Source organism: Synchiropus splendidus, chromosome 17 (genome assembly GCF_027744825.2).
Source record: "Synchiropus splendidus isolate RoL2022-P1 chromosome 17, RoL_Sspl_1.0, whole genome shotgun sequence".
NCBI classification, from domain to species: domain Eukaryota; kingdom Metazoa; phylum Chordata; class Actinopteri; order Syngnathiformes; family Callionymidae; genus Synchiropus; species Synchiropus splendidus.
In genome coordinates, this window is record NC_071350.1 from 12,863,651 (window position 1) to 12,877,302 (window position 13,652).

Below are 13,652 nucleotides of genomic sequence, written 5' to 3' on the forward strand. Positions count from 1 at the left end.
GGGTTAGTGACGCCTCCAAACCAGGTAAATCCTCATGACGTGTCTCAAACTGTCACTCCACTGTGCCTCCTCTGTCACTTGACCATGGACAGGTTCTTTAATGTGAGACAGAGAGCAACATGTAGTCTTAGAAACTGGAGTCATTTCAGTTCAGCAGAAAAAGCCACCCATTCAATGATCGACAAAATTATTTGCAAACCGAATGGTGAATTTTATTAACACATATTTTTCACAATATTTTCCTCGCACTCTGTTGCTACACTGCCTCAAGTGGTCGTTGTAGCATTTCCGGCCCACAAGCCAGTTTTTCAGTCAGTATTTGTTTTAGGTCTGATAAAAAATGCATAATTGTTCTTGGGTTTCATAAATAATCCATCGTGCCTCTGCTGTGATGAACAATATGTTAATTATTTTGCAGCCAAAACTGCCAAGCGTGGCACTCGAGCATGCTCTGCCCTTCCCTCACGGGTGGACACAAGGAGCTGAAGCATCTCCAGCATCTGTCCACTCAGGGCCCCCAAGGCTCTGAGGAACGTGCCTGCGAAAAACTTTGTGAGGAAGCTGTTGGAGACAAGCCGCTGCTGCTGAATCTTAGAGGATATGGAGCCGTCACATGAGCCGGGTTCCACATGTTGGATACTTGTTTGTTTTAAATTGTGAGGACAGTTTAGCTGGATGTTTTGGTTGGTTGCATGAGGTAGTTATAAAATTGGAAGATTTCTCTCTCCATATTTCCGTGGAATTACTCTGTAGTTATGTAGGTTGAAACACACAGCAGTGGATGACAGCCGTTTCTGTGTCACTCCGGCGCCTGACTGTCAATAAGTTGTTTGCTCCAAAGTCATTTGAAAGAACATCAGTCGCTGACCTTGATGCCATTTCGTCACTCACACTCCAGGCTTTCGCTCCATTTCTCGATTCAAAAATGTTCGTTTTTGCATGTAAATCTTAAATATTGCATCATATTTAGACTTGAAAGGGTGCGAATGTTGATATGAAGTAGAAACAGCAGGAGGGTGTCTAGACAAGTCTTTTAAGTCTCTCTTGGCTTTCAGCGAGCTGCTTTCCGTGCATCCATCCCAGAATATGAGAAGCACTTTGTTTCAGACCCGGCTGGGGAGAGGGACTCTGGTGGCGCCGGGTCAGACGGCGCTCAAAAGGGTCTCAGACATGATAGTCAAACCACGTGCTCTCGGTGAGTCCAAAGCAGGCAAACAAGTGTTTAGAAATGAATACTTATTTCATTTTCTATGCACTTAATTTGAATATAAATCAACTATGGACCAGACTTTCAAGATAAAAAGGCAATTTATTTCAGAATATACTTTCAGTATTCCTTTGTTGCATTGTGAGGAACCAGAAAAACACAAAAATGGCCAATGAAAAGGAGAAAATTTAGTCTGAAAACAAGAACATGATATATTTACTGCTGAAGTAGTGGTGACTAAAAGAGAAAGAACAAAAAAAGGCAGAAAAATTTGGACATATTAGTTATAGTTTTAGTCTGATGTCAAACAGGCCATGAAAATACAGGCATCGGGCCATATATGGCCCCCGGGCCGCACTTCGCCCAGGTCTGGTCTACAGCATCCTGCAGTGACATCAGATGAGTGCGTGTGTTGTTTCTCCTCCCGCATCATTCGGTGGCTCCTTATGGCTTTCCTGTTGAACATGTATTTACTACCTCATGTGATGTTGCGCCTCACTTGCAGCACGCACTTGGTTTGAGTGGGAGGATTCACATATGGTTCCATTTAGATGTCAGACTGAGCTCTGCGTCAACACAGAACGCAAAAGTCGAGCCTTAGAGTGAAATGTTTTAAAGGTAGGAATGCAGGTTGTGCTCATCCGGGGTTGTTCCGAAGATAAGGTGCCGTGATCAGGAAAGCTTTTTGTTCCCCCTTTGAATTTGGAGGAAGCAACAACCAAGGGTTGGTGGGCTCAGACAGGGTCAACGTGTTTCAGTGAGGGACGGGACTTTCTTATTGCTTTCCATGTTATTTAGCTGTCACTTTAATCCAAACTGAATTACCAAGGATAAGCATCCAAGAACCTTGGGTGAAAGACTCCTTACCGACAGTGATGTGTAATATTGACCCCTTCACTCTATTTATCCTCTGTTTTTCATTTGAGGATGCTTGGTATATTCTCTCACTCAAAAAAGAAAGGTGGACCTCGCCGCCGTTGTGTCCAAAAGCAGAGTGTCACATGCGCAATAAATCCTTGAATCAATGTGAGAGTGAACCGAGCTTCTGCTGTTTGTGGAGCTATTTGCAACCCAGCAAGATCTGCGGGTCTGATATGTGACCTTGCGTTGTTGGACTCACTCTTGGATTAAGTGAGATTAACTGTCAGTTCCATTGGGGATTGTCTTATTACTGCATGCCGCGCTCATCAGACATAAACAAGGAGCTGTCAATGGAAGTGATATGATCATATTCCTGAAGGTAAATTCAACATGACTTCCTGTGTGTGAATGGAAATCTGCAGCGTCTGGAGTCTTCGCTCGTCGAAGCGGAACTCATTACTGGCGGTTAATGCGATTAATCGCGTTGCGAACGTGAGGCAAAAACAACGCAGAGTCAAAATGTTGCGCTGCCTGAGGAAAGTCACGAGGATAGTTGTGGGGAGAAACATGGTTTGGACCCACCGCTGTGGACTCCACCTGGAGTGTGAAGGAGGTCTGGCTGGAAGAGGCGCGTGACGCCGGGCCCCGCCCACTCTCCCCCGGCCTGACAGCCAATAATACAACTTTGGTGTGAGCCTGAGAAAGTAGTGGCAGCTACGAATCACAATTGATCACCGCCACTTAGGAGAGCGGCACTCATCATCTCCAGGCAATCATCTCCAGGCAGGAGTCTTGTTTGCCTGCAAATAGTGGAGGAAGGACTACTTGAATCAAACATCGACACCAAAGCAAGCTGTGGATTCCATGTGTTGACTACTTTGAAAAAAAAAAAAAGAGTGTTACTTGGTTTATGACTTTGTCACAGCCAAACTGCACAGAAGCGCACATTCAGAGCTGGACACGCACCGGGCACCTCTTCACTTCTGGAGAGACGTCACTCACTCGGCAACCCCTCCCACATGCAGCGGCCACACACATAGAGGAACAGCGCACCTGCAGCAGACACTCTACATTCACTCCTACAAAAGACTATTTTAAGGCTTGGAACGCATTATGTTAATATTATAGTATATATTTATTGCTATGAATTAAGACTGAGTGAGTGACCTGCCCAGGTGTGACCCGCCCATCTGCCATTACTCCGTTCAAGAGAAGAAATTATTAGTTATCATTTATTACATATGAGGTTAAAGAAAAAATGTTTTTTCTATTGTACTTTCAGCTGTTCTTCGCAGCCTACATCTGAACCAGACATTAATAAATACAGATGATCCCCAGTGTGACCCTGATTTTATACAGCCTCATTTTTATTCCGAAATGCAACTCTGAGTGTCTCGTCTTTGCTGCCTCGTGTGGGCGTGCAAGAGTCTCAACCTGCACTTTGTCCTATTTTGTTGGACGAGTGCTATCGCTGCCAAACTCCCAAGTGCTGACGTGCGAAAGCGGCTGGGACATCATTTTAAGGGTCATCTGCAATATGGATAGCGTGGTATTCATTTTTTTTAAAGTAGAACTCACTGTCTTTTGCTGTACTTGATAGAAGCAATGTATCTTAATGCAGATCACATCGTCTGTGAGCCACGTAGAATGGAATAGATCTGTTTTTTCAAGTCTAAACTCAGTCAGGAATGTCCTTTGAAAAACAGGGTACCCTGTTCGATAAGAAGGAAAATCTTCAGTGGTACATCAGTATAGCGTTTCTAGTCAGGTCCACTATCGGTATGCACCCAAGTAAACTGACGGAAACTTAAGGTAGAAAAGTTGGATTCACCAATGGCAAATTGTTGTTATGAACCATACAGTAGATTAGTTTAAAAGAAGGTGACAGGATTTGTTGCATACGCGGAACGAGTCCTCTTTAGTTTGTGGCTGTGTGATAAACAATGGTTCAAGGATTGACCCCTGTGGCATCTCGTTCCTTATAAATCAAGACAAGAAAAATAAACACCACAGTTACGGTTCAATGGATTCGATTGAAAACAGTTTGTACGATTCCTTCTTCCAAACTGTGAATTCCATTTATCGGTATGTAAATTTGACCTTTCCGACACGTTTCCACGCGCTGTGACATTTGAAAAACATCAGTGGAGAGACCAAAGATAAAAGCACTTCAGCAGCCGAATGGAAACAGCCCTTCATGACAGCAGTGTCAATATTTGTATTCATGACTCCTGTTTTTAAATTATTACTTACAAAGACCCAACAATTACTGCGACAAGCTTGCGGTGACAAGAACCCGGCTCCAGATTGGGCGGCCATCTGGCTCCACGGGTTTGTTCGGATTACAAATATGCAACACTGTGAGCGATGTCACTAGCGCGTGATAGCAAGTCCACAAACAGTGATGTTACAGACAAGGAAAATATCAGAATGAATTAGATGGTGTCGCACAACAGTGGCCCAAATTGGCAGCTGGGCTCTTACCAAACATGAGACAGATTGAGGTCAGACTTCGACAGTGCCCAGCGTTTCTATGGAAGATTTCACACTTATATTGAAGATAGCGTGCGAAATCTGCGAACCAACGCTGCCATAATATGAATCATTTGCTTTAAATATTATTTTATTGATTTGTCAAATGATGCGAGAAAAAAGTTGAAATCTGAATGTAAATAGATTAAATAGAAACTCACCAGAAGAGAAAACAAAAATAAAAATTCAACGCAAAGAATTATAACCTTGCATCCAGATAAAGGTGCGGGAAAAATACTATTAATATATATTTAAAAGAATATATAATATATTTTCCAACTGACCTATTGCCTCACAAAAATGATTTTTAAATGAAGTCAGACAACCTTTTTTTTTCTTTTTTTTTATTACGGTGTTTCATGGATTGCAGTGCTTTTACAGTGAAGTAAATTTTTCTTAATACTGCATTAGTCTCTTCCATCCAGTTATGGAGGTGGATAACTCAGCTAAAAGCAGAGGTCATTCAAAAACAGATCAGTGAGCTGCAATGTTTTCGCAAAGTGTAGCCAAATTTCTGTCTTGTCTTGTCAAACTGTTGTCTTCCTGTCCGTCCTCGACGGCTGTTCTGATCTGAAACATGCTGAAACACAAAAAAGGAAACGGCGATTTTGCCCGGCTCTACAGCCGCTTCCAAATATAGCGTCGACCAATTTCTATTTTATGATTTCACTGTTGTGACGCCTGGATGAGTCAGTTTCAGTGCTACGTGCTTCATCTTTGCTCTGTTTGGTTAAGCACAAGGGATCGTAATGTTTCGATACATATTTCATTATATTGGCTGAAGGAACAAAAAGTGCCCGGCATTTATCAGGTTTGTGTGGAGTCGCGCTGTGCACGCAGTTTCCGGCATCTAGCGCTGAGTCGCCAGAGGTGTGAGACTCACCACCCGCTCAGCCACCCGCTGAGAATTTCCCAAGACAAAGTGCAGCTCTCCAGTGGGGATCAGGTCCGCGGCCAAAACCCGACTCGCTTGTGTTCACATCTTGGACTTCTGAGACGAAAGAGCTTTGTCTCGAGACAGAACCCTGGTATGAAAGCACCCTGAAGCTCACGTCCAATATGGGACGTAATGTTGAGCAAAGTAAGATTCAAATCTGCACTTTTATTTTGAAAATTGATCAAGTCCACGACTTACTTCCTGTCCAGCTTTCCAAACAAAGCAGTGTAAGTAGGAACAGCCGCCTGGCATTGATAGCATTACACTTTGGCAATAGGTTTTGGTGAAACCAAGGAGGTGGTGCTGATCTAGCACCACCGAAGGCCAAAGTCGGAGATGTAAAGGGATCCACCTCCTAATAAAGAGCTAGCGCTGATATACGTGTGTAACTAACTGTCCTGCCTGAGGTTTCCCAACTAAATGTATTGAACTGATCCACAAATCTGCTAAAACCCAATTCAAAAATGTTAAAACCAAGAGTCTGTCTCCACCACTGGCACTCGGGTGGTTCTGACAGGGTGCTCATTTAGTCTGACGATGACGGTAATTCGCGAATAAAAACTGCAGTTTTGACAAGAATGAGGGCGAAGAGTTTCACAGCTTTGTCAACTTTAACAACCGACAACCTTTTCTTTTGTGAAGTTGCTTGAGCTGAAACGCGTTGTTGCGATTCCACTTCCCACAGATTTGATTTCTCCGTGTCCTCGCCGCTTTTGTGCTTTGACTCCGATGAAAAGATGGTTTAACATGTTTATTGCTCCCAGTTGAGCGACTGTAATTTCTTGGCAGGATCCGTAAATGTTAAACAATAGAGGGCCGCCTTTTTCTTTAAGTCTATTGTGGATTCATTCTGGTGGAGCGTCGTTCAATCTTACACATCTGATGGGCACATTTCCCCGCTGAAATACGCCAATGTCCTCAACCCCTCCTGTGCATGAGAAAGTGTTTATCTATTCTGCTCTCGCTCGGGCCACAATTCCTCATTCAGAATAGATACATAAGAGGATTATGAGATATTTAAGAATTGCCTTTGAGAAATGGATTAAATTTTGATTGGCAAGGAGTTTTTTTTTTTCGTCCTTAATGTTGATATGAAAACGTCCTCAATGCTCCGCGACAGTTCCTATTATGGTCTGTGGTGTGCTTGAAATCTGTCTCTCAATGATGAGCACCGTATTTTGTTCGGTCACTTTGGAACAGAACATTACCGATGAAATGTGTCCAATCCAAGAGTGACTTTTTTTTGTGGCTACCACGAGTCCCTGACTGTTTAAAACTGCTCTCTCCAGGTGCGGAATGAGTTCCTGCCTCAAGTGGAGAAGTTTGAGTCTCTTGGGCGGGTTAGGGTTTGGAGTTTGGTCGGCGATTCGGCGCAGCTGCGGCGGTACTGCAGTCGCTCTACCTCACTGTCACAAAAGACAAAGCTCTCTATTTACCGATCAGTCTTCATCTCGACCCTCACCTTTGGGCATGAGCTGTGGGTCATGACCGAAAGAATGAGATCCCGGATATAAGTGGCTGAAACGGGTGGCGGGCGTCTCCCTTAGAGATAGGGCAGAAGTTCTGACACTCTGGAGAGACTCGGAGTAGAGCCGCTGCTTCTTCATGTTGAGAGGAGTCAGTTGAGGTGGCACCTCATGAGGGCGCCCCCTGGACGAATTCCTTGTTTCAGGCACAGCCAGCGGGGAGGAGCCCCAGAGTTCGACCCAGAACCAGGCCTGGGAGCGTCTCGGGATCCCACAGTTGGAGCTGGTGGATGTTGCCTGGGAGAAGGGTTTTTGGCTGGGCCTTCTGACACTGCTGCCCTCGCAACCTGGCAATGGATAAGCGGATGAGAACGGATGGATGAAAACAGTGATAGCCTATGTTGCACGACAGACACTACTCTAGAGATGTCGGGGAAGCTATATCTAAGCCTGTTACATGTCAAACTGCGTACTATTTAGACTTACACTTAGACTCATTGCACAAAAAATATCACTATATTATGGCAATAAAATTTCGGTCTGAGGCCTCCGGTTTCCAAAAACAAAAATTATATGTCCAAAAAGAAATAAATATAAGATAAATACTTCTCAGAAAGATGTACGACAAAAAAAATATATGTACTAAATATAAACAAATAAACAGTATTGCAGCTATATATCTTTATTTATTTCCAAAGATTTAAATCTGACATAGTTATCGAACAAGCCTCGACATTAGCCAGTCTATACAACCCAATTCCAGCGCTTCCGTGAGATGTTTAAAAGTTCCGATCACTAACTATTCATCCGGCTGCAGAGTTTCCCGCCGTAACCTCCCGTGTCCCGTGTTCTTTTTTAATCACAGCGCCGCTCCTGTCTGCATCTGTTGGCTTCTGCAGTGGTATTTATGAAATCTGCTAACATTCAATTAAATGAAATCGCTCAGATTAGATTGTGCGCCCTCAATTTAATGAGGGCGCACAAGACTTTTTGAATGAGCCGCGCCAATGAAGGCCATTTTATTCACGCCGCTCAATAGGAGCGTTGGTTTGCTCTGACAAAAGAAGCTGAGCAGCAGCTCGGCGTGAGGTTTGTCTGCCGAGGCTCATGATTTCCATGCATGAAGGGTGCACAAGTTGGACCAAACTAAACATGAATTTAGTTGAATAAGGCCCCAAGTATGAAGGTCGTTCCGCTGAAGAAAAAAAAAAGTGTTTTGGCTAATGTTTCCGAGAAATGCCTCATTTCCATCCAGCCTTCTTTTTTGAAGCTTGTGTAATGATGCTCAAAATTGATTGAGATTATTAGTATTCATGTCTCCTTTCTGATATTCAGTGCTCTTTCCAGTGGAGGAATCACATTGTAGAGAGTGGTTTTCTTATCTGCCCGTCGAGCGCGCGTGCCTCCGACGGCCGAGAAGCTTCCAGCGGTAAGAAGAACAAGGCGAGCCAGGGGATCTGGATCGACAGCGAGAGTGGAGATGGTGCGAAAGCCTCCAGTTGTTGTCAATCCCAGGAAAAATGTATCATCGCGTTGAGCCGGGATGGACACGGCCGGACTTTCATCTGGACCACATGTTGTCATCCTCCATTACAGCTGATGGAGGGAGCTTTGGCTGGCGAGCAAGCGGGATGAGATGAAAGCAGGCGAAGATGAAGAAGAGACGGGAGATTTTGGCTACAGTCCCACCGCAGACAAACAAATGATGTTAACTGGAGTTAGCACGCTCCAGCGTTTCTGCAACCTTTCGCTGTCTCTTGTTTAAACAGACGCAGACTGTGAAGCGTGTCTTGGATTTGATTTGTTTTTCGCCTTGTTTTATTGTGTCTCACGCTGTCATAGATCACTTCACTCCGTGATTCATTGTTCTGTTAATTGTGTCGAGGGGGTTTATTTTTTTACCCCCCGGTGCATGAAAAGTTCTTCAAAAGATTTTTTGAAGTCTGGAAGCACCTGAAGCAAATAATCACCGCCCATGTCTCCGTCCATAAACCTCTTAGGCGTGGCTTTTTCCAAAAATACGCCTCGCAAGTGGCACCAAACACGGCGGGCTCTCCGTCTTGTCATTGTCTAACAATAAAAAGAAATAATTGCTCTCTAAGTGGCTCCGGTTTGGCTGCATAACAGAAGACAAATCTTTGTAATAAACTGTCACATTTCCCTTTTTTATGTTTATTAACAACGCTAAAAATAAAATGTCTTCGAAAGAAGCAGAAGCAGAATCCTTCTGCTCATTCACTGACCAATAAAAAACATTTTCAGGTGAAAAAATTCATAGTTATCGCCACATTAAACGGCTGGCAAAAGATGGTTTTGTTTACTACTATTTACGAGCTTCATTTTTTTTTTGAATATTACCTCAAGAACTGTATCAAAGTAAGACGACCAGCAATAGAATCCTGGCCAGTATGAGTCAGATTTACTGATGCCATCTAGATAGCAGCTAATCCTGTTTCCATGACTAAATGAATAACGTTCCTGCCGCGTCCAACGTGGACTGCAACAGACCAGTGAGTGACCGCCAGAAGTGGCCAGAGTAGCCAAAAACTGCACTCAAGTAAAAGTAGTTCTACAGTAAAGGTGAGTGTTGAGTCACTGTGTGGAGGACGTTTGTCACCTACCTATTGTAGGTAAATTATCTGAGTAAAAGTACAATGCTTTCTCGGGAAATATACAAAAAAGTAAAGTGAAGTGCAAATTTTAGTTGCTTACCGTAAGTAACTATAATGGAATGAGTTTTACGAGCTACTACAAGTAACACAGTATGCAAGAGTTGTGTGTTTATTGGGGCAACAACAAACTACATACATGTGTAGTTATGTCGTTTATTACTACATATTACTACATACATGTGTTGTAATATGTAGTACATATTACTACATGTACTACAAAGTACATGTAGTAATATGGACTACATGTACTGCGAGGACTACAGTATATGTAGTCCATATTTCACAGAACAGTAACTCTTTACCGGACTGAAATTCAGTGCAGATACATCTTCAGCTCACTCTGAACAAGTGAAGCCGCCGAACTGCCTTGCATTAAATAGGATTGAGCTCTGTTGTTTGTGGGAAGCTGCTGGTTTTGGTGAAGATGATTGTCCATACAAGAAATATACTGTGAGACTTTGAATCGTGTGTAGCTTTGAAACATTATTATGGCGCACGGATGCCAGCCTCTTCCCCCTCGAAGATAGTGTCGCGTCACTTGTTTTGACAACACAGATGACAACACGGTTCATGTCAGCCAATCGCCATGAGTTTGTCGTGAAACCAGCGCAGAGAGGCTTTAGTTGCGGCTTGACTCTGTTATTTATTCTTCACATAGAGTTTCTGGACAGATTTACTCTACTTTTCTTCCTCTACTGTGAATTTTTTTCTCTGAAACTACATCCATTGATCTCCATTGCTTGAGTGGACTAGTGAAGCGCAGGTGTGTTGTCGTGCTGAATGTACACAACATGACAGGGTGGGCGTGGTCAAACAGATCAGACACGGCGGCTTTTGACCGCAGTAGAAGTCTGACCAGCCAAAACTTGTACGGTTCTCCTTCGTGTTTCCATGTTTGGTTTGTGACCACCACGTCATAAAAAAGGGATATAGTTTTGTCTTTGTTGACATAAACAAAGCTGATTCCAAGCTGAATAACATGTTCAATAAAATCAGGTAAAAAGTGTTGGGGTGAAAGTATGTGGCACTTGAACCTGAGCACCGCCTACTTGACTCTGAGCCTTCCAAACTTCTCATCCTTTCATTGAAGTGACTCGTGACTCTCTCCTGTTGCAGCGCTGAAGGACGCTCGCTTTCAGCTGGTCAACTTCTCAGACAACGAGCTGCGGGTGTCGCTGTCAAACGTGTCGCTGACGGATGAAGGTCGATATGTTTGCCAGCTCTACACGGACCCCCCACAGGAAGCCTACGCCGACATCACCGTGCTCGGTACACACACCCGACACACTGCACACTAACACCCAGTCAATGCCATGGATGAAAGGGAGACTGTTATTCTATTTATACCTGCAGCTGGCAACATACACTGAAGATGAAGAGGAAATTCTGCTTCCCGTATCATAAACCTTTATAGAAATATCTTTGAAAAACTAAAGTTTAACTTCAGCAGTGTGACGACCAACTGGGCGGAGGCCCAGGGCCTGACCCAAGACTAGCACTTGGACACTCCTTTCCATCCACACTCTGTAGTTCCTCACATCTACATTTCCCTTGCATCCTCCCGCATGCTAACCTTTTGTTTGTCTGTCCCGCTGCAGTTCCTCCCGGCAACCCCATAATTGAGGCTCGGGATGAGATCCTGAGCGAGGGCAATGAGACTGAGATGACCTGCACCGCGATGAGCAGCAAGCCTGCTGCCACCATTAGATGGATGAAGGGAGATAAGGAGCTCCCAGGTAGGTTTTATTCTGGATCCTGGAGGAGCGCATCGGTCAACAGTTTTAACAGAGCGGGACATCACAGTGTCTACTGTATATATATTACACCTCTTTGGCTCACTCGTATCCGAGTGTCCAACCAGGAAGAGAGTTTAAAAATAACACATTGGTGTCCAGATGACTTTCAAACCGTTCAAAAGAAAATTATCTAAGAAAAAAAACTATGACCGAAGACACTTTTTACGCATGACATATAACAAAGACAAGAGGAGTGTGAGGGTGTGCAGCTTGAAAAAAGTCGACCATATACCTAAGTTTCATTTTAAACAAACCAACTTCTTCACTCAAAACACATGAGCTGGAACAACACAAGACAATAGTTCTGGTTGTGAGTTCAATCTTAGTTTAACTCGCACAATATTTTCAATTTACCACGTTTCTTTTTGTATTCAAAGGCATGCTGGGACTAAACTCTAAAATGTATGTGTTGATAGAAAACACAAAGATATTTTTCTTTTCTTTACTCTTAGATTTCTCTCCGACTCTATGACACCCTCTAAAGTTTAGTTTAATGCTTATGTTTTGTTTGTTTCTGAACAGATTTGTTTAAATACTGTACATTAATTACAACATAAATGCAAATAACACAATATTGGATTTTCATTTTGCATCAAGCCCCACATATAATTCCTTTATTTGCTTAGAATTTCTGCTTTAAACTTATAGAGAAGCTGTTTCAATATCTATTTTGTTTACCTATGATTATTAGTATTAAAGTATGATAGCAATATTTTTATTGTTATTATTTATACAGTTTCACTATTAAGAACTGTTTCTCGCAATGGTTTTATAATGATGTTATGTACATGAGCCAAAACAAGGGATTCATTTTGGGAATCAATGCATTGTGCCCACTAGCAAAGAAAAAAAAGGCATATATTGTTTACCAAACCAATGGAAGGCAGAGATTCGTGTGACTAATAAATAAGGCAGGGCTGCAGCGTCTTTGGCATCCAAGGGAATATCAAAACAGCAAGCGTGAAAACAAATATATTCCAGGTGTCTTCAGATCTTCTGTCTCATGGTGGCTGTCTTGGATGGTATCGAGTTTTCTGAGGGGAACTATCACAGAGCCAAACCATTTCCAAAATTACACCGCCGTCACCGAGCACAGCGAAGTGAGGGTTCTGAAGCTCACGCTGAGCTCTCAAAGCACCGACAACTTCATCACTTCTTTCAATCCACCGGAGAAAAAGCTTATTTTCCTCAGTAAAAACCTCCAGAAAACTCTATTTCCGCTCCAAAGTGTCTTGGTTGTTTAAGGCAGATTTCCGTTTTGGTCGATGGCGGCTGGAGCTGGTTGGCAACGTGACAAATTAAATTTCCTCGTCCAACATAATTGTGGAGCAAAGAGCTCGACCCCAGCTCAAAGGCCACGTGACCCCCGGCCACGCGTGTTGACCTTTTCCTTCCAGCGATTTCTCTAAAGACATTATTACTGAGGTCCAACTGGAAAAGGCTGGGCGCCATCACCTCCGTCAGATTACATCAACCCTTCATCGTAAGTCCATATTGAAAATGCTTTGTAAACCTTTGCTAGCCTCCCAGGGAATTTGAGTATTGAGTGTTGGCCAAATCTTCAGCTACACGGACTGCACACCCTGCATATTTGCATGGAATGAAAAAACAAATCTGGTGTTTTTCAATTGCTGTAGCATGGTCTGGCCTTTAGGTTACGGGAGCCAAGCTCACTCCAGAGCTCTTATTGACATGCGCCGCCATCCTCACTGTGCTATTTGCAGCCTCTAATATTACACTATTTTATAACTACAGTGTCTACTATAAGTAACTGTTACTTTCACCTTCACCTTCTTCTGCCGCTTATCCGTGGTCGGGTCGCGGAGGCAGCATTCGGAGCAAGAAAGCCCAAACTTCCCGATCCGCACAAACCTCCTCCAGCTCTTCCTGGGGCATCCTGAGGCGTTCCCAGACCAGACCGGAGACATCATCTCTCCAGCGAGTCCTGGGTCTTCCCCGGGGTCTCCTCCCTGTAGGACATGCCCGGAACACCTCCCCAGGGAGGCGTCCAGGGGGCATCCGGATCAGATGCCCGAGCCACCTCAGCTGGTTCCTCTCGATGTGGAGGAGCAGCGGCTCTAGTAACTGTTAGTGATTTTTAAACCTAAAAATAAATATTCATAAAATGAAATAAATAAAACTGCAATATATTGAGGACTCGAAATGTGAATCGTGATCAGG

General features: G+C 43.6%; 1 protein-coding gene across 6 annotated transcripts in view; it reads left to right on the plus strand.

Annotated features, from left to right (window-relative positions):
* Nucleotides 1–13,652, plus strand: part of cadm1a (cell adhesion molecule 1a) — a 277,911-nt gene that overhangs the window by 205,071 nt on the left and 59,188 nt on the right. For all 6 annotated transcript variants that reach the window (XM_053846562.1, XM_053846564.1, XM_053846565.1 and 3 more), the window contains 2 exons: nt 10,792–10,944; nt 11,274–11,411. In XM_053846562.1, the coding sequence (XP_053702537.1) occupies nt 10,792–10,944; nt 11,274–11,411 (291 nt within the window). The remainder of the gene's footprint in view (nt 1–10,791; nt 10,945–11,273; nt 11,412–13,652) is intronic.